This window comes from Malania oleifera, chromosome 8 (assembly GCF_029873635.1).
Source record: "Malania oleifera isolate guangnan ecotype guangnan chromosome 8, ASM2987363v1, whole genome shotgun sequence".
Lineage (NCBI taxonomy): Eukaryota > Viridiplantae > Streptophyta > Magnoliopsida > Santalales > Ximeniaceae > Malania > Malania oleifera.
The window spans coordinates 35,926,538-35,952,380 of NC_080424.1; the positions used below are offsets into that span (position 1 = coordinate 35,926,538).

The 25,843-nt window shown below is 35.7% G+C and overlaps 1 protein-coding gene across 2 annotated transcripts in view; it reads left to right on the forward strand.

The window, feature by feature from the left end:
* The window catches only part of LOC131161888 (uncharacterized aarF domain-containing protein kinase At1g71810, chloroplastic), a 137,547-nt gene extending 112,470 nt beyond the window's left edge, over positions 1-25,077 (forward strand). Inside the window, exons 20-22 of one of the 2 annotated variants that reach the window (XR_009138640.1) lie at positions 11,420-11,539; positions 13,728-13,939; positions 24,586-24,721. Coding sequence is in view for 1 of the 2 variants with exons in the window: in XM_058117903.1 (XP_057973886.1) it covers positions 11,420-11,539; positions 24,586-24,693 (228 nt within the window). In the remaining variant the exon portion in view is untranslated. Of the gene's footprint in view, positions 1-11,419; positions 11,540-13,727; positions 13,940-24,585 lie in introns of both variants that reach the window. The other variant, XM_058117903.1, reaches the window with a different exon arrangement.
* Positions 25,078-25,843: the final 766 nt, after the last annotated feature.

A 25,843-nucleotide genomic window follows, 5' to 3' on the forward strand; every position in this document is an offset into this window, starting at 1 on the left:
CTCTACAAGTTCATCACATCTCTCAAACACCCAGCTGCCTTGTTGACATCCTAGATTCCATATATTTTTTTACGTGTGCTGATGTTGGCTCTGATGCTCGTATTTTCTAAGACTCATGTGCATTGCAAATATCAATGCTGGAGGACCACTGATCCCACCCTCCAAATATTTTTCTAAGAGGCATAGTTTTAATAAATTAGAGATTTGGCATTAGTTGGGAAAATTAGCTTGTTTGCAAATTTTAGTTAATTTAGGATTTTATTTTGATATGTAATAACTTGGGGGTTATTTTATAAATTCTGAATTTAGGCTTATTTTGTATTTTTTGTATTTTATTTAGGGTATCTTGTGTGTGTGTAAATATAGATTCATGACTGTAAGGAATAAATGCAAAGGATTAACTTAATTTGTCCAAGGCTTTATCTCTACACCAATCTCTCTCTCTCTCTCTCTCTCTCTGTAGATGACTCTCTTCTTCAGATCCTCTCCCTTGATCTCTCTCTTTCATTCTCACATTTTTTCTCCTCCCTCCTCTTATCCTATGTTTCTCTCCCTCTTCCTTTCTTCCCTTGCATTCTCTCTATTATATTTTCCCCCCCTTTTTTGCTATTCTCCCTCTACTGTCCTATATCAGTTAAGATGTTGTCTTAAGATGCTGTTAAGGAATAGCCAATTACAGAAGCAGTTACCAGGGAATGAAAGCACTCCCTTGATAGCATATATATGTTTTAAGACTAGGGCAGTCCATCTATTCCTGCTTGATAATGAGGGCTGACTGCTGAGCGCACTCTGGCCTCACGTGGCGGGGGGGGGGGGGGGGGGGGGGCGCTGTAGTTGCAAGCTGGAACCACCATAGCTTATGGCTAGAGCAATGAGAGGCAGCCCCAGCATAGAGAACAGTTGCTGCAAAGAAAGGGGTGGGGGGTTGGGGTAGAAACATAGAGTGCTGCTGCATTGAATTTTTGTTTTGTTAGCAAAATTAAATTTCATTAAAAGGGAACCAAAGTGGGGCCAGCCAGAAACAAAAAAATATGATAAAAGATACAAAAAAGTGTTGAATCATTTGTTTGACAATGTATCCTAGAAAACAAGAATGGTGAATCTATTTAGCATGTACAACTAAACCAACTAGCCAGAGTTGTGAGCTGATTCGAGATTTGTCGCAGAAAAAGTTTTAAATGTTGATTTCAACTAAAATTTTGAATCTTCATAGTTGAAAATTTTGATGCCGATGTCAATTTTGATTCAGTTTTTAGAAATGTTGTAAATGAGTAATAAGCTTTTTTTTTTTTTTTTTTTTTTGAAACTTGAGAAACTTGATACTAAAATATTTTTAATAAAATAGGTACAATATCTATCATACAATAAGCATATTTAACATATTTAATAAATATATTTAAAATTCATAAATCAGTTAAATATGAGTTATTACGCAAATACATCTATTTTTGACGCAAAGGTTGAGTGAAATGTTGTAGATGATAACCAAGTTTTATTTTTTGAACTTGGGTATTAAAATTCTAAAAGTTATGAATCATATCCTTCTTGTAATGGTCTTTATTTTCAACAAAATAGATATTAGAGGACTAAAATAGAAATTTCAACTTTTGGTTTTGATTCTCAATTTTCAATTTCAAGAAAATTTTGTTCTACTGGTTATTTTGGTCATATAGCATTATTAATATGTGTTATTGCTATGTCAACCATGAATTAATAAGGATGTTATGGTCATTGTAATGTACTCGACATATAATATAAATAGAATGAAAGACCTATCGTACTGATGAGGTCATCTAATTTACCCAATACTTCAAGATGGTATCAGAGCAAGATCCAAGCTAAACCCTACGTACATAACTGCTGCCAGACCAAAGCCTAAATCTAATAATCTTATGCAAGTGTGCCACTATAGGTTGATTGTCTGCACCGTTTGAGATCAAAATAGGAAATGCTAGAAAAAACAGCAGCCAGAAAAAATTCCTTGACATCGCCGCTCTCTGAGAATCCCAAGAAGCTGTTTAGAATTTGGAAACCAACAACATATACAGCCACAGAACTTGCCGATCTATAGAGCTATGAATTTCATCATTGGAGTATGCCCATGCTCTAAGACTAACATAAGACATAGATGCATGATGATATTGACACGGCGATACGACAATTTAAAAAAAAAATGACAGTACGATATGGCAAGGATATGTTAATTAATTAATATAAAAATATATATATTTAGGCATTTTTTTTCTTTTCGATGGCAAATATTTTGTTAATTTTGATTTAAAATGAGATATAAGCACCATATATGCAAAATTATCAATTACATATTTTACAACTTACACTTGTACAATCACAATCATCAACTACATTTATATAGTATTGGTCCAACAACAGAAAACAACTCATGGACATGGCTGATGGTAGGTAATGGGCATGGCTCATCAAGAATTTTTTCTAAAAAAAAAATACAAAAACAAATACTAACAGAGTGGCAAATTGGCACAGATTTAGAGAGGGGGCAACTATGGGGGTTGGAAAGTCCCTCTACAAGGAAAGCACAATGGCACTAGGGCTCCAAAGTCCAACCAGTCCAATGTCAAAGAACCTCTCGACCCTCGATCTCTCAACTTCTCTCTTTTTTTTTTTTTAACAAAATTAAAGGGGGCTACAAAATGGACCATTTTGGTACAAGAAATGTCCTCAAGCCATCTCAGAACTCAAAAAGTGGCAGGAAGTATCTAAGTCATGTCCAAAAAAATAAGAGTAAAATAATTCATTTCTCTAGAAGTGGAGAAGGATTGAAATAGTATATCTTATTATTTTAAAAGATGGTACAATTTGAATGTCTTATAGACTACAAGGATAATCTAAAAGGAAAGAATAATAAAGGAAATTATTGGTCTTACAAGGCTTAACATCCTGTTTTGATGCTAACAAACAAGAGAAACTTAACATATTTGGTTGAGTAATAATATTTTAGGACTCACAAGGAACAAACATGTAAATGCAAAGTCAAAGATCCATTGCAAGCTTATACTTCAAAGAAGGATGATATATAAAGCTTAAAGTAAGGATTTCAAGATGATATTTTAAAGCTTGAAGAAAATGAGACAAAGCTTAAAAGCATATCAAAGCTTGAAGAAAAGAAAGAGAGGCAAAAGAAAACAAAGCAAGAGAACTCAAAGAAAAGGCAAGCATGAAGACTCAATTGTTAAGAATGTTCAAAGTCCTAGAAGTCTTTATGTAAGTACTTCATATTTTAAATATCTTTTGAAATATTTTTGAAACTCTTTTAGGGTTGAATATGGACTTAGAGACGAGATTTTTAAAACCCTGGAAAATATTTTTGACAAGTCACATTTAAGTCTTTCAAATAACAAAAGGTTTAAAAAATGAAAAATGAAAGTTTTTGTAGAAAATGGACTGGTTAGCCGACTGACCAGAAACACAGTACGATTGGCCAGCCAACTGACAAAACCCCGGAATGAATAAATCTGCCCAGCCGACTGATAGTTTGAACTGAGATCAGTCAGCCGACTGACAAGCCCAGCCGACTGACAATTTTGAACGTGGTTGAGCCAGCTGACTGACGATTTATGGGAATTAATTTTTGAATAGACAGAATGTTGTCAGCCTCCTGTCCAGCCGACTGACTTCACGGGATTTTAAATTTTTAACCTCAATGGGAAAATTCTAAAAATTAGTTTTTCAAATGTGAACATTATAAAAACTTGGTGGACACTTCAAGTAACTTGGGGAATAAGGAAACTAATTCTAAAATGTCTATAAATACTACCTTAATCCCAAGAAATTAATTATAAAGCAATCACACGACATTTTTGCATTCAATCTCTCAATCTCTCTCAAAGTTCTCTATTGCTCATACTCTTGCTGGGAGAAATCATCTGAATTGTTGCTGAAACATCAACCTACGGTTCTAATATTGAAGTTTTCTCAATCATTAAAGAACCCTTGGTGATATCTTATACTTGAGTTTCAATTCTATTTCATATTGATATTTAAATTGTTAAAGTACATAGTGCTGAATTTGCACTAATCTGCTCTATTTTGAGAGTGTTCTTGTACGCAGTGTTTACTTTATATTTCGTGTAGTTCTTGGACGATTCAAGGTGTTTGGATCGTTGACCAAACGTGGGGTATGGCTTGGAGAGGTGCAGCTCTAGCCTAATTGAAGGAGTGACCGAGTGAGGGGTATCACTTGGAGAGGCGGGCTCTAGCCTATTGAAGGAGTGTGTAACGGTGTTGTTTCACTCAGAAAAGGAACTGGTTTAGTGAATCCTTTGGTGATTTTCTAAAGGCGAGGATGTAGGCTGGGGATAAGCCGAACCTCGTAAAAACCCGGTGTCACTCTCTTTCCCTTACTCTCTTTACTTTTAGCATACATAAACTGCGTGGATGTTTTCAATTTCTTAATCATATATACTACGTGGATTAGATATTAAATTAACTTAAGCTTAATTTGTTTTTGGGATTGCGGAAACTGAAAGGGAGTACGTTGATTGATTAATACTTTGCGGAAACCGTAAGGAAGTACGTTGAATGGTGAAACACCCAAAGACTTTTTAACTGAAAGTTTATTTAAAGTCTAAATTCTTGGAAAGAGTGTTGTGCTACATATTGAGAAATCAATTATCCACAGGGCTTGCATTAACCACAGGGCTTAAATCAATTTCATATACACAGGGCTGCAAAAGCTAATAATCGGTATAGTGCTAAATATTGAATTTTGGTGGGTTGAACACTTTGGTTGATGGTTTGGCTGAATGTTTAAGTTTTGATTTACTTTGTTGGTATATGGTTGTGGATTGAATATTGTTTTAAGTATTTGTTGTGTATTTGATAAATCAATAAGAAGTCAAGAATTCATTAAAAAGACTTAAAATAGGTTAAGGATTCTTGAAAAGAATTAAAAGAAATTTATAAATCCAATTCACCCCCCCTCTTGGGACTACACCTTAGTTTTCAGAAAGAATAACAAAAGGAAAGAATGACAATTGCTAAAAAATCTCCTTGAATATCTCCTAAAAATATTTACATAATTATAGAAATTTCTCCTATAATCAAGGAGAGTTGGCGGGATAAATTTGGAAACTTTCCAACACTCCCCCTCAACCTAGTTTGAAGATGTCTTCCATAGCCAGCTTGCCGATCAAATTTTCAAATTGCTTCTTTGGTAGTCCTTTTGTAAGTATATCTGCTATTTGTTCAATAGTAGAGATATAGGGTAAACAAATCAGTCCACTGTTCCAGCTTCTCCTTTATAAAATTCTTGTCAACCTCAACATGTTTTGTTCTATCATGAAGAACTGGATTGTGAGCAATGTCTATGGCAGATTTGTTATCGCAATACAATCTCATAGGTTGTGGTTAGTGACTTTCAATTCTTCAAATAATTTTTTAATCCACAACACTTCATAAATTCCATGAGCAACTATTCTAAATTCTGCCTCTGCACTACTCCTAGCTACCACATTTTGTTTTTGCTTCGCCATGTAACCAAATTTCCACCAACAAAGGCACAATAACCAGAAGTTGATCTTTTATTGGTTATACTCCCAGCCCAATCTGCATCAGTGTATACCTCAACTTGTAGATGTCTATGATCTTCAAACAATAGACCTTTTCCTGGAGTTCCCTTTAAATATCTCAAGATTCTATAAACTGCATCAAAGTGGTTAGGCCCTGGTGAGTGCATGAATTGGCTTACCATACTAATAGCAAAGGCTATGTCAGGACGTGTATGTGATAGATAAAATAGCCTTCCAACCAATCTTTGGTACTGGTCTCTATTAGTTACTTCTTTAGGCTTGGCAAGTTGTAGTTTAAGATTAGGCTTTATAGGTGTCTCAGCTACTTTACATCCTAGTAAACTTGTTTCTCCAAGCAAGTCAAGCACATATTTTCTTTGTGAAACAAAAATGCCTTTTCTTGACCTTGCAAATTCCATATCGAGAAAATATTTCAAGTCACCCAAGTCTTTAATCTCAAATTCATTAGCAAGCATCTATTTAAATTTGTCAAGTTCCTTGCTGTCTTTACCTGTCAAAACAATATTGTCAACATAGACAATTAGAATGGCAACCGGAACTTCACTTGAGTGCTTATAGAACATGGTGTCATCAGCTTGACCTTGGCTGTAACCATGACCCTTTACAGCCTTCCCAAAGCGTTCAAACCAAGCTCTTGGAGATTTCTTGAGCCCATATAATGATTTTTCAATTTATACACCTTATCTCTTCCAAGATTACCTTCAAAACCTAGTGGTAATTCCATAAACACTTCATCCTCTAGATCTCCATTTAAAAAAGCATTCTTTACATCCAACTGGTGTAAGGGCCAGTTAAAATGTACAGCTAAGGAGAGTAACACTCGGATTGAGTTTATCTTATCTTGGCCACTAAAGCAAAAGTTTCTTAATAGTCAATTCTGTATATTTGTGTAAACACTCTTGCAATGAGTCTCGCCTTATCTCTCTCTATATTGCCATCAACCTTGCATTTAAGTGTAAACACCCACTTGCAACCTACAATTTTCTTTTCCTTTGGTAAATCAACAATTTCCCAAGTACTATTGTTCCGTAGTGCATTCATCTTTTCAAGAACTGCTAACTTCCAATCTGGATGATCCATAGCTTCCTGAATGGTCCTTAGAACAAATAGGTGAAAAATATTGGATGTAAAGGCCTTATGATTGTGAGAGAGTCTATGGTATGATAAATATTTGGCAATGGGGTGCGTGGTACAAGTTCTAACTCCTTTCCTAATGGCTATAAGTACATCAAGGTCAGTAGATTGATTAACTGGAAGTGTAGTTGAAGGGTTACCTGGGATTTCCAAATGACCAGTTTTTGGAAGTGATGATTGATTTTGCTCTTAAATTGTGGGATGATCCTTAGTATTACAACGATACCTGCCTCTAGTATAAACACGAAGCTCAGAAGAGGGATTATTTTGTAGCAATTTTCCCCCTGTTTGTGATTCCCTTATGCTTTGTACAAGCAGATTGGGATTTCCTTTTTTTTCACTATTTAAAATTTCAGTTCCTTGAATGTTTTGTAGAGGGATGTCAATGTCAAGGAAAACATTAGGCATTGGTATAGAAGTTTGCCAAAACTGATCTTCACTAGCTCTTTTTCTCCCTGTGAAGATAAGTTTGGTTAAAGTAAGATTGATTTTCAACAAAAACGACATCAATACTAATGTGAATTTTTTTTATTTTTGGATTCAAGCAGTTGTACCCTCCCTTATTGGGAGCATATCCAAGAAACGCACATTTTTCAGCCCTAGGATCAAGTTTAGATCTAAGATGAGCTGGAATATGAACAAAAACAGTGCATCCAAATACTTTTAGAGGCAGATTAGAAATTATCCTATTATCGTGAAAGGATTTTTTTAGGCATGCCAAAAGAGTGATATATTGCAGCACACGGGTAGGCATTCTATTAATAAGGTAACTAAGCAGCTAAAATAGTATCCCTCCACAAATATTTTGGAATATGCATAGAAAACATTATAGCCCATGCAACCTCAAGTAAATGATGATATTTTTCTTTCAATGATGCCATTTTGTTGTGGGGTGTCATGGCATGTGCATTGATGTTGAATCCCTCTTTCTTTCAAAAAATTTCCCAAAACTTGGTTGAAATATTTTGTACAATTATGTGTACGAAGTATGCTTATTTTTGTGTGAAATTGTTTTTCGATCATACTATAAAAATTCTTCAATAATATTTCAACTTCAGATTTTCCATTCATCAAATATACCCAACAAATCCGAGTATGATGATCTATAAAAGTCATAAACCATTTTTTCTTGGATAAGGTAGTAACCTTAGAGGGACCCCAAACATCACTATGAATCAAATAAAAAAGGTTTTGATGCACGATAGCCTTTTGAATTATAAGGAACTCGATGACTTTTTGATAAATGACAAACATCACAATGAAGAGAAGTACAATCCAAATTTTTAAACAAACTAGGCAACAAATGTTTTAAATAAGAAAAACTAGGATTCCCTAATCTAAGATGCCAAATCATCATTTGATCACGCACAGGGATTGAATTAGTACTACTACTCAAGCCCCGAGCTTGTTTATTGCTAAATATTGTATCATCAAGATAATAAAGGCCATCGATCATCCTAGCACTACCAATCATTGCCCCCGAGTTTTGGCCCTGAAATTCACACTGAGAATCAAAGAATATGATACGACAATTAGAATCATGGGATAATCTACTAATAGACAGAAGAATGCAAGTAAGTTTAGCAACATAAAGGACATCTTTTAATTCTCTTTTCTCAAAAATTCTAATTGAACCTACTCTTGCAATGGATGAAAGACTCCCATCAGCAATCCTAACCTCTTTATTACCCGGACAAGGATAATAACATTGAAACAATTGAGATATACTGGCCATATAGTCGGATGCACCTGAATCAATAATCCTTGGTGCAAAGGATAAAGAACTGGAATAGGCACTTTGCATATTACCTGTTTGAGCCAAGGAACCAATAGAACTACCGGAAATTGGATTGGATTTCAGCAGTTGAAGAAGTTGATCCATCTGCTTTGAACTAAGAACATTGGTTTAGGCCTCATTTGCTCTAGGAATCACTTGGTTGTTTCCAGGTCTAGGTTTGCTGTTCTTCCAATTTGCTGGTTTTCCATGTAGTTTCAGCAGGTTTCTTGGGTGTGGCGTGGCTTATTAATTTTTTATTGGGATATGACCGTTGTATATAGGCATTAACAGCAGCCAAAATAGTAGGATTAGTAGCAACCAAAGCCAAGTTCTCCACTGTTCCATCAACCCCTTTTTTCTTTAGCATAACATTCCGACGATAATCCTCATGTCTCACTTCATAAAATACCTCTCTGATTGGAGCTAGAGGTTGTCTACTAAGAATCCTCCTCCTGACCTAATCAAGCTCACCATTGAGTCCAGCCAAGAATTTAAAAATTCTTGCATTTTCCACCATCTTCTTGTTGTAGTTGCAGTCATCAGGGCTCTTCCATTCATAATCATTGAATAGATCCAAGTCCTGCCACAGCCCCTTAAGGACACTAAAATACTTGGTCACACTGCCTCCCCCTTGTTGGGTCTTGCCAATTTTTTTGTTGCAATTCATAAATTTGAGAATAATTTCTAAGGTCAGAATACATCTAACTAACATTATCCCAGATTTCTTTTGCAGTAGGATAGCACATGTAATTAGCACTAATATCTTCATCTATTGCATTCACAAGCCAAGCCATAATCATCGAATTTTCAGCATCCCATATAGCATATGATGGGTCTACTCTATTAGAGGCCTCGGTTTCACTAGTAATGTATCCAATCTTACCTCTCCCGCGGATATACATTTGAACTGACTAAGACCATCTCAAGAAGTTGGCTTTGTTGAGATGGATATTTGTAATTTGGACTGAATGGGGTTCGGTATGGGCTACTTTGGTTTCAGTTTTGGTGTTGACCGTAGGTTCAGCTCTGGCCATGGTGGAAGTTTTGGAAATTTCAGACATAATGGAGGCTGAACAGGGTTAAGGCAATAAGGCCTAGGTTTTAGAGCCTATGACTGCCGAAAGGAAAAAAAGACCAGGCTTTGATACCATCTAAAAGCTTAAGCTATTAGGTTATGGGCCAACAATGTATATTAAGCTTTAACACTCTCCCGCACGTGCAGCCTGATAGCACGTGGAAGGATAAATACACAATAAATAACACCCATGATAGGGAACACAATAATTTTTTTTAAACATCACAGAATAAATGCGGGCAACAAGACTGGAACCCAGGACCTCCTGGTAACTTAGCTCTGATACCATCTAGAAGTGGAGAAGGATTGAATTAGTATTTCTTATTATTTTAAAATAAGGTACAATCTGAATGTCTTATAGACTACAAGGATAATCTAAAAGGAAGGAATAATAAAGGAAATAATAGCAAAAGGAAAGAATGACAATTGCTAACAAATCTCTTAGAATATCTCCTAAGAATATATCCTAGAATATTTACATAATTACAAAAGTTTCTGCTATAATCAAGGAGAGTTGACTGGATAAATTTGGAAACTTTCCAACAATTTCCAACATGTGTTAGATATGTGTCGGGGAGTGTTGGGCAGGTGTCAAAATCCAATATGTGCTGGACACCAACACTTCAGGCTTCTAGAAGTGTCGGTGTTTCCTAGTCTAGCACCCTGCGAGGCGGGGATTGTGCCCTGCTGCATGCTTTACCTCAGACCTCTAAGTCTTTGTGTGTACTATTGGACCAGCAATGATGGCCAGATTACTTGCCAGAGCACCAATACACCAGAGGGAGTGAATCGTCAAAGGATGATTTTTCTTCTTCTGTTGTTTGGTTCTGTATTTCCTAGCTGGTACAGTGGCAGGTCTTATGTCCTCTCCTCCACACACCCCTCCCTCCACACACCAAGCATCAGCCCTCTTGACTTTTTCTCTTTTTTAAAAAAATAAAAAATTCTTGGTGAACCAATGAGCCATTGCCCATCAAGCATATGGCTCCGCAACACAGCCGCTCTAATTTCTGCCTGATTGCCTCTCTCACCCTTTGTTTTTCTTTTTCCTTTCTACTTTATAAAAATGATTTCATGGGCAAACCTGATGGCTGATGCCTGATGAGTGATGCACCACTGATAGTTTGCATTAGGCTCTCTTCCTTTTATTAAGAATATTTTTATGTTCCTTCTGTTGTCTTTTTGTTGTTGGACCAGCTTTTTTAATGTTGATTATTCTCTAATATTATGTAGCTAATGAATTTATAATTGCATATGGAAATGGAATTTATTTGTAGAATGTGCATGAATGATGCCTATATTTCATTTTAAATTAAAAGTACCTCATTATTTGTCATTTTAAAGGAAAAACAAGCCTATGTGTATATGTACATATTTATGACATTCACTAAATAACATACCCCCATTGTGTCCTATGCTATTCTTTTCAAAATTATCTTGTTGCCATGTTAGTATCATGTCGTATCCATGACACCTGTTGATATCAAGTGCTTCTTAGGTCCATCTGTTCGCTGTGTCAGTGCCCATTTTACTTATTTCTGAACTAAGAACGGTAAATATATGATTCATTGAGTATTGTGTTCTCTGGATGAATTTATATTTCAGGAACCTAGTTTACAAGGTCCATAAGAATTGGCCCGGTAGAATTTTTGAAAATTTGCTGTCTGCATTACAAGATCTTTTAGTCTCTTGCAAAATTAATGGAAAGGTTGACTGGTTAGTTATTGCCTTATTGGATGTAGTTGACTAGTTAGTTATTGATATTAATCTCTGTTTGTAGATAATTTGTTGAGGTATTCATAGTGTGTTATAATTTTTAAGTTAATGGCCCCTGTACCTTATAACTTATTCATTACCATCTTGCAGGGAGTCAATGAGGTTAGCCCTTACAAGAATCAGAGAATGTACTCAGAGGAAGCATCACTTGTTCTTTATCAACTCACTTCTATTCAGGAAGTTGTACCCATCCTTTCCATTATTCCTGGGGTAAGAATGAAGCATTTGCATGTTTAAAACATGTATTCAAACATGCATTGTAGCATATGCATTTGTAAGTGTTATTGTGCATGAGTTTGGTGCTTTACTAAACAGGTGTAGCAGTTGTATTATCTTGTTTGAGTTGATACGGGCCATTTTTTGTGTTGAAACATTTGTGTGCAAGTTCTTGTCAAAGGAGCTCCTTTTTCTGTTTATTCTTTATCATTTTTTTGTATTCTATTTATTTCTTTGAAGGGGAGGGTGGATTTTGGGGATATTTAAAGATTTGGTGTAGTTGGCGTCGAATTCCTTTGTTAGATTCAGATTCAGGTCCATGTTACAAGGTTGGAAAGAATTAAAAAGCATAAACTCTCCTAACTGACAATTCATGAGGCCCTACATTACCTAGAATTGAATAGGCTCTTATGCAAAAATAAGTATCTTTAGTCTAAGATTTCGATAATGCATTCAAGATAAGATGTTATACTGTGGTAAGACGGCCTAATTATCACCAATCATCATTTGACTATTCAAGAAGCTCACCTGATTATTCTATTTGTTTTATCCATGGTTGGCATTACTATCACCCCTTTACCGTCTCTTACAAATTTAATGGATTATAAGTTGAGAATTCATTGCTTAACTTGGGAGGACTGAACTATAGGCTTAATAAAGAAAAGATGGAGTGATGAAGTAGGATGAGGTTCTTAATCATAGCATGTTCTCCCTTCTCCTGATCATGGTCTTTAGGTTTGGTTGGAGGTAAAGCAGCACATTAGTACTTGATGCACATGCATACCAACCCAAAATTTGAAACTGAATTTGTAAAGCCATTTATTTTTTTCTCAGGACTTATTTTAGTTTCTATAATTTTCTTAATCAGTGGAGCGTTAATTTTGGCATCTTTAAAACTTTTATTTATGGAAGATGTTATAATATATTGCTTGAGAATCAAGCAAGGTTTTTGCTTAGGAGGGAACTAGTATCTAGGTGCAACATGTCTCTTTAATAAGTTTTTAATGTATATTCCATTAATGAATGATGAACAAAAGTGAGTATTGAATTTGTGATTTTAGACAGTGTTATAGGATCAATGATTTTGTCTCTTAGTTCAGCACAAGGCTTGTTGATTTTGAGTTGTTCATTGATTGGCAACGTTGGTGAAATTTCTTTTCGTCTCTTAGGAACATTTTTTCTTTTCATGCCACTCTTTATCACTACTGGATGGAAAGTACTGACATCTCAGCTAACTGCTCCCCAGACTTGACAATGGAATGCAAATAAATTTTCTTATCAAATTTTTCTTTGATGAAGTGTGTATCAATCTCAATGTGCTTTCTCTGTGATGTTGACCTGGATTATTTGCAATATTGAAAGCTGCTTTATTATCACAATGTAATTGCATAGGTTGATTGTTCACCATTCTGGTATCTTTTAACATGGTTTAAAGCAACTTAAGTTCACAAACTCCCTGAGCCCTCTGCCTCTGCTGGATTTAGGCACTAGGTCTAGCCACTACTTACTGCTTCTTGCATCTTGCTTCACAAAGTTACTGGATTTTCACCTACATATGTGCAGTAGCTAGATGTGGGATGCTTATCATCTGCTCAAATCTTCTTCATTGAAGGTCTCCATCATCAATTGTCCATTTTTGAAAACTGGACTCCCAGATATGACTTTAAATACCGCAATATATAGACAGCTTCTCAGTGAGTTCCATGAGGGTCATGCATAAAATGACTAGTTTACTCCACCTGCATAGGTTTGGTTAGTGTAGGAGAGCCATGAGTTTCCCAACAAGTCTTTGATGCTCTCTTTATTAATAAGGGCATTAAAACTGCTACTAAATCAATATTTAGCCTCAATAAGAGAATCTGCAGGTTTACAACCTATTATTCCTGTTTTCTCCATGAGATAAAGGATGTTCTTCCTTTGGGAGAAAAAAAATATCATCAGATCCCTTCTATTTCTAGAAAGTAATTTAGTGGACCCATGTCTTTGCTGTCAAATTCTTTAGCCAACTGAGTTTTGAGTTCAGATGCTTCCTCCACTTTATTGCCTGTTATTCTCTATAGTATCTGCATGCTCAATGAGAACAGTTAATTTACTGTCTGCTTCTTTGATGAAAATACTATGATTTTCCCAATTTTGTCCAAATCCAAACTTCAACATGGCTTTCTGAGATCTGCCAAACCAGGCTTTATGGCACTGCTGCAACCCATAAAGAGACGCACCTTTCCTTTGGTTGAAGAGGATGGAGATACTGGAGGAATCTCCATATGCACTTTCTCTTCTACATTCCCATGGAGAAAGGCATATTTTACATCTAATTATTGAAGTTTCCAAGCCAAAGTAGCAGCACAAGAAAGAAGAACCTGGATTATATTCATCTGTGCAACAGGGACAAAGGTTTGTTCATTATCTATGCCACAGGTTTGAGCAAAGCCCTTGGCAGCAAGCCTTTATTTGTGTCACTCTATTGATCCATGTGCTTTACGTTCAATCTGAATACCCATTTACACCATTGGTTTCTTTCCTTCTGGAGGAGAGACTAGCCACCTGGTGTTATTTTTCTTTTAAGCTTTCATTTCTTCTATCATAACTTCATTCTACCTTGAGTTTTTCATTATTTCTTTTCATACGAGTATGAATTGTAGTCTGGCAGTATTTATGTGCTTGGTAAACTTTGGCTTTGCCTAGGCAAGCTCACCCTCGTAATATTCATCCTTGTCCTGTTCATCTCCACATTTCTTCCTCTGATTTCTTTTGTTCTGAAAAATATCCTACAAAATCCATATCATGAATTACATAAAACATAATAATTGTTGCTTAATCCATATGCATAAATAATTTAGAAGGATATTTATATCTTAAACTAACACTTCTAACTGGTACATTTAAGTTTTATTTTTTTGGTTTTGTTTTGGAAGTACAACCCTGATTTACAGTTAATCTCCAGCTACAACGGAAAATACTTCTAGTTCATATTTTTTATTATTGGGAACACCCGGTCACAACGGGCAAAAAGCCCTCAATCCCTCTGTAAATCATCATTCAGGTAATTAAAAATGAGGAGCATGATGCTGTGACATATGTTAGCAACCAATTATTGTATCTGAAAACACAAGAAAGATTAGACAATTAGACTATTTGGACCACCCATTCATCTGAGTTGCTGAATGGTTTGATCATATGGTTAGCAAGAGATGCAGAACATGTCCTAGAGCATGGAAGCAATAATTTTCATCAACCATTAAATGAGTCAGAGCTATAAATCATAGTCCTGATACTTACGCCATAGTGCCAGGGCTGAGGGCTCCGAGCCACATCGGTAGTCCAATGTGCTCATAAGCACCTGACCCTGAGATGTGGGTCATCCAAGGCATGTTAGCGTGGCGTACTGATGATCCTGTTCGAACTAGGGTTTGAAACCAAACTTGTCAAGAAAATAGATGGGGCGATTCAGGTGAGATCTAATGTAGATGTACTTCTATTCACTCATGGGATCCAGGGGGATCAGAGATTCAGAGGGATCTCCATGGCTCATATATATATACTTAGAATTCCCTTTTTTTTCAGAGTTGGTCTTATGCCATTTATTGATGTGTGTGGCACATAAGATTTTGAAACAGGGTAATTTTTAAGTTTATAAGAAAGTTAATATGTAATCTGAACAATATTTTTTTAAATTAATTCATAGTTGTTAATTACTGAATTCTTAATTTCATAGAAATCATGTTCAGCTAGTACACATGCTGGATAGTTTCAATCACATTGATAGGGATTATGTAATACAAATTAATATTTGCCCTAAGTAATATGATCTATGTAGTATATTGCCGCTGTTGTTTTTCTTAGATATAGTCATGATACTACTGAATCTCATGAGAATCATATGATAGCTAATTTTTTTTATTTTATCTAAGCTTAGGATTATTGAATATAGCTTATATATTTTTTAAACAAGTTGATAACATGATGTTGTTTTTACTATTATTTTAATATTGTAAATCCAATACTTGTGGTTATTTACATAAATGTCGTATAGTGCACATCTACACGAACAACACCAAAAGCTTGTAACTTTTTTAGTTAAAGTTTTAAAGTGTAGTCTAATATCTATTTGCACTTCATTCTAGAAGAGACCATTAAATTTTATTTTAAAAAATTTTGATAGAAAAAGAAGAAATGAAATTAATAGATTAGGAATATACAGAAAAAGAAGAATAAGACATCTCCCTACTGAAAATAAGGGACAGGCCAGATAGAAATTTTTTGGGAAAAAAAAAAGGCACCCAGCCCAAGAAAAAACCATATCAAGCCAACAGATATCACCAATCTCGGTAGAATATCTGAGAAACTCACCCTTTGGAAGTACTTGTAACCAATGCACCAAAGTGACACCAAGTAATGAGTTTTCTCTTGAACCAGCAAAAGACTTAAACTTCTTCCCCAAATCTACGTGCATTTCATTCTAACCACAACCCCCACAGCACTGAAAAATAAGTGCACTTTCATGATGCTGCCTTGCCCTTTCTCCTTCCAAAACCCTCAAATGAAACTGCCAAAAAGTCGTCCACAGACTCTGGGCAAACCCAACTCTCCCAATCAACCAAGTAACTTATTGCGTACTCTTCAAGAAAAATCTCAATGTTGAAAAAGAAAAGATGCTGTTTCTGAACTATTATGACAAAGCATACAAACATCTGGACAAAGTGCCTTCAATGTTCTCCAATCTGCAACAAGTTATTGCTGTTGTTTTTTTTTTTTTTTTCCCTTGATAACAGAAGAAGAAGTTCATTGGTAAATTAAGAATATACAAGGAGAATAAGACATATCCTTAACAAAATCTGGGATAAACCAAATAAAAATACAAAGCAGAAACAAAGACGAGAAGAGAACAAACAAAAAACCAGCTCACACTAACAATCCAACAAATATCACAAACTCTGCTGAATATCCAAAAAGCTCACCCCCTTAAAGTTCCCATGACCCACAAACTAAAGAAAAATCATGTAATGAATCTTCTCCAAACCAGCAGAGACAACAACTTCCTCCCTGAGAAAATACGTGCATTTAATTCTAGCTGTAGCCCCCAAATTACTGTGACGAATGCACATTTCCAGAGCACTGCCCTGCCCTTTTCCAACTAAAATCAACAAAGTCCTTGACTCCTTGGTATTGATATTGATTCCATTAAGCACAACCAACTAGATAAAAAGCCTTGACTTTTTTTTTGCCTTTTTTTTTGGGGGGAGGGGTGGGGGGTGGAGGGGGAATGGGGAGAGGGGGGTGGATGGGTTGGCTTGGGCCTTCCCAATAGTATTATAAAGATGAAAATAGGAGTTAGAATGGGTCAAGAATTAACAAAAAGATTTACATGAATACACCACTAATGGAACCAAGGACCAAGAACAAGAATCCGCTCTCAAAAGGAATATGACAATTATTCAAGAAAATCAACAAAGAGGAAGGCTAGTCTATCTCTCTATCATTAAGAGATCTTCAAAAAGTGAAAATACCAAGAAAGCAAAGGACTACCTTAATCAACAACGAAATAAGAAATAACATTATTCTGCTTGAGCTCAAATGGAAGAGATGAGGAAAAGTGGTGGACAAAACAACTTTCCCCAGCCAAAGATCTTTCTATAAGTGAATACAAAAGCCCTTCCCACTACATATTTAGTATGGGAAATGACGAGGGGAGAAATTTGAGAGATAGATCTTCACCATGGTCTTAAATTTCCACGAAACTGTCGAAATTTCCGTCAAAATTTCCAATTTCCGTCACCTTCGAAATCGAAATGGCAGTCGATTTTTGTCTTGCATAATTTTTGTCGAAATCTCAACGAATCATCCGAAATTTATCAAAACCTCGAAATTTTAGCAAAATTGGTCGAAATTTATCGAAACCTCAAGAGTGAACTGAAATTTCTCTTTTAATTTATTTTTTTATTTTATTGAAACAAAAGGTTATCACAAGTGCTTTTGAAATTATATGAAAAAATAAACTTATAGTAATATTTTATTTAACCATTCATGTCTAAATTATCAATATTTGTATAATAAATAATATTTAAATGATTTATGAATTGATTTATGAATTTCATTTGCATTAACGGAATATGTTTAATGTACATTATCTTACAAACATGTTTGATACACATACTATTTTACAACTTTTCCACCTCATACAAAACATAGATGTATTTAATTTGTAATATATTAGTCTTAAAACTTATATTTTTATGTTTGTTAACCATTTCTAAAGTTTCACAAAGAATTCCATGCTTTACTACTAGTTTACGTTATTTTTTCAAATCGAAATCGACATCGAAATCGAAATTTCCATCGAAATTTCTGTACTTTTGGAACTTTGAAATTTGAGTCGAAATCGAAATTTAAGACCTTGATCTTCACAGGCACTTCGAAGAACATGTAGATCCCAAATTGGAAACCGAGCCATTTTCATATAGCCCAAACTTGCATTTAATGACACTATGCCAAAGGGAGGATTCCTCTAGGGGAAACTATCAAAACCATTTATCCAGGACAACAGTGTGTCTAGACACCAAATCTCCAAGACCCAAACCACCCTCCAATTTTGACCTACACACAACATCCCAGCTCATAGACTAGTCCCTGTAGCTCCCAATCCTGGACCACATAAAATCTCGTAGTTTTCTTAATCTTTCTAGCAATCCCCGTAGGGATCTTAAAATAAACAAATAATAAGACAAGGCACTTGACAGACGAGCTTGGTTAAGAGTAATTCTACCTGTAAAAGAGAAAAGAGCCCCTTTCCAACTATTTGGATGCTTAGCAACCTTTTTTACTACTGAATTCCAAAAGTTCCCAGGCCTAGAATTTCCCCCAATGGGACTCCTAGGAAGACAAAGGCCAATCCAATAAACCACACCCCATAGCAGAAGACCACTCGCTAATTCACTGACAAATTAATAGTAGCTAAACCACTTTTTCCCATGTTAATCATATGCTCAAAAATCCTCTCAAAAAAGTGGGAGAAGACCTAAAATACTCCTCAAAAAGAACTATGGTCATTTGAAAAGAAAACGGTCTCATCACCTTGAAGGTGTGAAACCACTACGCAGTCTACTGCGCCCTCCCTCCCCGCACTTCCTTTCACCAAATCCCTATCTCCACTGCATTATCTACCATCCTATTCAAAACATCAGCTACTAAAAAAAAATTAAGAGAGCGGATCACCTTGTCTAATGCTCATCAAGGCACCAATCAAGATCTACGTTTGCCATTCACTATATCCAAAAAACACATTGGACGTGCATCCCTCCATCCACTGATACCATCTCTCACCAAACTCCTTCCTCTCTAAAATTTTATCCAAGAAACTCCAAAAACTCTTTTATAGGCTTTCTCAAAATTCTGTTTAAAAATGAACCCCTTCTTCCTTCTCCCCCGGATTTCTTCTACCACCTCATTAGCTACCAAAATGGCATCCAAAATTTGTCTACCCCCACAATGCATTGAGCCTTAGAAATGGTCTAAACAAGCACTGCACTCAACCTATCACCTAATACTTTAGTGATAATCTTAAACACACTAAAAATTAGACTATTGGGGTCTATAATCTGCAATCTTAATAGATTTACTCTTCTTCAGAACCAATGTAATGAGTGTGGAATTAATAATCTTGCTTAGAACCCCATTCCAATAAAATTCATTAAAGAATTTAAGCTAGTCTCCCTTAATAAGTTCCCAACAATCTTGGAAAAATGCCAAATTAAAACCATTTGGCCATGGAGCCTTATCCATCTCGAACACAACACCCCTCACTTCCTCCTCGAATGTCCTCTCCAACCAAGATATCTAATCTCCATATATGGGATCCCACTCTTTACCCTCAATCATCGGCCTACAAACATCCTACTCAAAATACAAGTTAAAATAAAGGTTAGTGGTCTCAGAGACAATTTGGCTAGGATGAGAATCACCTCCCTAACTGTATCCAGCTTTCTAGTCAAATTCTTCCTCATTTTCCCGTTCACTAGCCTATGAAAAAATCTAGAGTTATGATCACCATTTTTGACGCATTTAAGTCTTCAACTTCTCACCTCCTTAAAAGTCAAATCTTCCAACTTATTCTTCAAAGTGACCCTTTTCACCTCCTTGCTCTTCAAGAGACTCACATCTTCTTCCCTCCTACCAAAAAAATCCAACTCACTTAAAATATTGGTCTTTGTAGTTCTAATATCTCCAAACATTCCCCTATTCGATTCTTTCAACTTCTCTTTTAGCTACTTTAACTTCCTCATAAACCTAAACCCTGCCCATCCCATCTCCACTTCTTTCCAAGAGCTCCTCATCAACGGCTAAAAAGTATCATGACCCAACCACATATTTTCAAACATAAAGCGAACAAGCCCCTAAGAAACATTATTAGATTCCAGAAAAATAGGAAAGTTATTAGATGTTGGCGTAGGAAGAATAGTTTGGGAGGGTATGGAAAATTCATCCTTTGTCTTAAGAGTCCCTAATACGCAAGTCAAAGTGTTTCATGCTTCTTGTAATCCCCCCTCCCCCTCCCCTCTCCCCTCTTCCCCCAAAACCAAGCTGTGTTAAAATAACCATCCACAATCCACCTAGAGGAACAATAACTTAAAAAAAAAATAAAGCTCATCCCGAAAAGAACTCTTAAGAATTGGTCTATAAGGACCATACACAGAACCACTGACCCCTACTTCTATCTTCTACCAAGATAGGAAGGGAAAATCCTGCCAAACCCTGAAAGGGTAGGAAGACCCAATCAATAAGGCCCATTCTAGATACTAACCCCCTATCTAAAAGCTCAAGTTTGGTTTCCCAAAAGAAGAAATGCCCGAGATTCCCACTGGATTGATAATATGGTTAGGAACAAAGAACAAAGACCCCTTACCAATCAAATATTTTGCCTGGTCAGAAGTTTGCTTATTATCATCTTCACCTACTTGAGTAGTTTTAGAGCTCAAGTTAAGACAATCTTTCCCAAGCTACTATCCTTCCTTCAAGAGATCATCATTCTACTCCAGTAATTCCTCAACTTCAATTTCAGGACCACCCCCAGAAAGTTGTGACATGTCATCCTCCCCTTCGAAATTAAGTTCAGCTCTCAACAGATCAATCAACAGGCCCTTCTCAGAATAACATAAATTGCTCAGTTCATCTTCCAAGTCAAGGGACGATCTCTCTAATTGTCCCTCTACTGAAGCCCTTTGCTCCTCCCTAAAGTCAGAATGTAGGGGAGAGAAAGGGTTGCTAATAGGGAAATTATTTTCCTCCAAGCTGTTGAAATGAAATTCTTTAGTGGAGAATCGTGCTTCCTTTTGGTGGGATGATTCTAAATCCCGAACAACGAGTTCACCTTCCTTCTTAACGTCTTCTACATTCTAGACAGGAGGACAAACTGGATCCACTCCTGCCCCCTTGCCACTGAAATAGCCTGGGTCTTCGTGGTCAAAAGGGCCCAAGTCTATCTGCAGACAACTCCATTTGAAGCCCATCACCTATTTTTCCAAAAGGGTTATATTTTTCCTCTTGGAGAGGGCTGGGCTTCTTTGTTTTGGACCATTTACGAACTAACCTACTCGGTCCATTCTGAAAAGACCGCATCTATCTTGCTCTGCTCTGTCAGATCCTTGAAGCCAATTGCAAGGTTTAAAATTTGAAAGAGGGTCCTCCTTGTCAGTAGGACACAAGAGGTCCACAATAATCCACACTCTGCGCATCATAAACAAGGGTTTTTTATTACCAACACCTAATTCATGCCCCATCAAAATGTCCATCATTGCTGTGAGGAAACATGCCATCCTTCACTCTAATCGCCCTCATGAATTCGTAAATTTTGTCTTCACCCTCCTTTGAAGACCTTCTCTAGGCACTAGAATTTTCCCCTCCCATTTGAACGCAAGCTCATGCCAACCCATCCTCCACCAACTCTTAAGAAACAACCCTCACATCCCCACCCCCCCAAACGCACTGCTTCAAAGCCTCGGCCTCCGTTACAGAACACCCCTAGCAACCTCAAAACTCATAAGAAATCCTCCTTCAGCAAGATAAATGAACAAACGTCCCCATGAATTCCAGGAGGCAATATGCAGAAGTTTTGAAAGGATCGATGTTAAAAACCTTTTGATCAACCCTAACTATGGACAGCATCTTCATTTTGTTCCCAACAGCTTGAACCTGTGCGAAAGGATTTTTATGGAAGGATAGCTTGTCATATAAATTAGTTTCGGAATTTCTGTAATGACATCCATAGCTGCAAGAAACACATTGGTGAAGGACGGACATTCCTGAGTTAATTTTTTATTAATCAAATTATCGTGTTTTTTGTTTCATTCCTTTTTACACACTGATAATACTTTGTTGTGACTAAACTTATTATAAAATTTAAAATTTATAATGTTTATTAATCATTTGTCTGTTAGTTTTCTAAAATCATATGATAAACAACAAGAAATCAAATAGCTTAACAATAAGGATGAGCTCTGGGGCATGCCCATAACATTCCAAAACATGCCCCATTTTTCGTTTTGGAAAACTAACTCTAGTGATATGAATTTTTAATCCAATATTTTCCATATTAAATTTTTTTTATTAGTAAAAATGGAGCATTATAACATTATTAATCTAATTCACCCAAAAAAAAAATCTCTTTAAGTTGTGGAAATAGCTCAACATTCTCTATTAAATACACCAGTTTAGTTTTATATATATATACATTTCACCAATGTCTATATAACTACACCCCTACTGTACATTTTATACCATGTTAGATCATGATTTGATTCACGTTCCACAAACTTGAACATTTAATGTTCTAGGTTTACATAGGGCAAACTATCATCTCAGACATCCAAGTTTGATTCTTATGGCAAGGGAGTAGTTCTTCTAGGTGTCTCAGAGGTAGATGATCAATTTACATTTGATTTGCTCCCCTAAAAAAAGGAGGGGGTGTTAAAAAAAGAATTAAGGCCACATGATGTAATAAGATGTAAATGGCAGGCTTTTATATATATATATATATATAACAAAAGAAGATATCATTAATAGATTAAGAATTTACAAGAGGGAGAAAGAGATTTCTCTTGATACAAACTGAGACACTTCAAAACTAAACAAAAAACATATAAAAAAGAAAGAAAAAAAAAAACCCTAGGAAAAAAGAGATTATCAAGACAACATGTTCCTCCAATCTCTTTGGAACTCCTGAAAACTTGCCCTTTTAAAAAAGCCATAACCGATACACCACAGAGAGACCAAGTACTTAATTTTTTCTGAACCAGCATCTGGTTTAATTTTTTTTCCAGAAAATATCCAAGAATTATGTTCTATCCATAAACCCCATAATACTAAAAAAAGCCACACTTCCATCAAAGCCTGCAAAGATATTTCTAAAAAGCCTTCCACCAAGAGAGGACAAACCCAGCTTTCTCCCATAATGCCAAAGGCATATTCCATGCACCCCAAGAAAATTCACATTGCAAACAAAGGTGAGAAGTTGTCTCAAAGTTCTTGTAACAGAGCACACATACATATTATGTACAGCTATATTATGTTATCTGATAAGCATTTGTAGCGCTGGTATTTTGAAAGATATGTGAAGAAAATTAGATTGTTATGGTTATGTAATAGGCATGCGTAATTAGGGAGAATTTATAAAGCCAACAGTATTCTTGTCTAATGAAATGTATTTTTATGGGAATAAAATTATTAAAAAGACAGAATATTGGACCAGAACTTCACATAAAATAGGAAAAGCAATTTTACAGAGTAACACAAAAAGTTTAATTTTTTATTTTTTTATAGAAAAAGAACAGGTCTCATCAATAAGAGAATAATCTAAAAAGAGGAGAATAAGACATCTCTCATCAAAATACTGGAAAATTTCAGAAAAAAAAAAAAAAAAGGAACTAAAAACTCTAATAAACACTACGAAATATCATAGCAACATATAGAAAGTCATTAAAAAAAATAATTATGACAAAATCACCAATCACTCTGAATATGGGACGGTATAAGTAAAACACTAGAACTGTTGCAATTTTTCTAATATGATTTTTATGAACAATTAACTTTGGAAAGATAAATATCAAAACAAAATTGTCCAAAAAGTACCTTTAGAGAAGAAAGGTCAGTTATTCACTTGCAATCACTCACATGGGTGCGCATGAGAAAAATAACTTGTGTGTCTATGACACAAATATAGAGTAATGCTTCACTATTACCTGGGTGTCAAAAAGTTTAATGACTATTTTTATAAGGCTCACACAAGACCACAAAAATATAAATAAATATCAACCATTAAGTTCATCTTATACCTAGCTCCCCAATTGAATTCAAGCCTCATCCAATATCGGACGGCCTTTTCGTAAACATGGTAAAACTCGAGATTCTTTCAAAAATATTTTAAAATTTTTAAAACAAAAATATTGACTGCATTAATGGGGTCCACTTATTATCTGAAAGGTTCAAAATTTTAACTAGCAACTCAGCAGATAGAGGAACTTTCAGTTCACAGGGCAAAATTATTTTCATAATTCCATGAGTAAATTTAAATTAAATTATTAAATTAAAAAGTCACCAAATTCGTTGACAATAATGGCGCATGCATGTGTGTTTGCACTACATGCGCATTGGGTTTTCTGTCAACCTGTGTCAAATCAGTGTCCTCAAAACACCATATGTTGATGCAGTGAACATTTTGATGACCATGTCTGCTTTACTTTATGCACGTTCAATTGATCAGTTTAGCTTTTAACATGCGGTGCTTATCTCAATAGAATCTTATTGTTGTATAGAAAATACCTGTTTAGATTTGTGCCCACTGAATTCTTCTGGAGTTCCTAATCTGTTCTGTGGAGTTATTAGTATGTGTTATCCATTAACTAATACATGAAACATATGCTTGACATTTTCCTATCGTCAAATTTTCTTCATTAATTCCATTTGCTCGAGCCCCTTCTGCTGCTGTTTTGCGCATCTGAGTCTCTATTTAAGTTCTTGCTGATTATACTTTTTTATAATATATTTGGCAGCTGCCACCAGAATCTCAACAGTTGCTAGCTCGTATGCCAGCTGATCTGGCTGGAAGGGTGATTTCTCGCATTGTTGCAAGGACAATTCGGAGGATTTTTGTATCATAGAAATCAAAATTTAAGCCCTCTAATGAGCATGGTGGGCTGCGACTGTTCTATGGCTTGAAGGGAGTATTGATGAAGAAGATTTTGGAGCATTATATATGTATGAGAAGCATTTATGAAGTGTAAATGGGACAAATTTCTTGTACAGTTGAAACATGTTTATTTGATGTGGATCTTCTTCTCAATTCTTTGTTGAATTTTTAAGCTGGTTGACCCTAGACAGGTGACAAAAAGTCTGAGAAGCATAAAATGGTTATTGATGTAAATATATTGTTCAATGAAGATGGGAAATTTTTACAAGCTTGTTGAATAGAGTTTGTAAATATCTTCATTAAAAGAAATCTTGAAAAAAAAAAAAGTATTATGGAATTAATGTTCATGGTTCATAGAACTTTGCAGGCAGGCTAAGGTTTATATCAAGCCTCTCACTTTTCTTTCCCTTTTTTTTTAAAATCTTTAATTCTTACATATTTTTGTGTTCCTGCACTTAGGTTGGCACCCTCTTGATGCCCACTAATAATACACATACCAAAAGAAAGGAGGGGAAGAAAAGAATGGAGCTTCTTTTCTTTCATTCGAGTACATGTGAGAAGGTATGCACATAGAGCATTTCATCATATGAAAAATATATATATGGAGATCTGCACTCATTTGACAATGTGGTCGCTCAGAAGAAGTCTATAACACAGACCCATCACCATTTTTCCCCCTTTCCAATGATAGTTGCACCATGGATAGACTTGGGTCGTTTAGTTATTTGTTGCAATAGATTGCTCCTCCCTCAGAATGTATGATTCCTTGATGCAGAACCAACTGAAATTATCCACAGCTTTACTGGAATGACGCCAAAAGATTAAACCACCCATAGGGCAATCAAGCAAGGCCTTGGTGGAGCTCAGGTTTCCCACGATGATATGGAACTTGATCAAGTGTAATTGTTTATGAATGCAGGTGAAAGCTTCCAGTGAGGACAATTCCCAATCTCCTGAACGAACAGCAGTTAGAGGTGGAAGGAAATTAGCTGCTGCCATTTGTGCACCCCTTGCGCATATTAGCAATATAGCCATGAAACTAGTTTCTTAAATTACTCTCTCTCTCTCTCTCTCTCTCTCTCTCTCTCTCTCTCACTAAACATGGTAAAATCATCACGCAT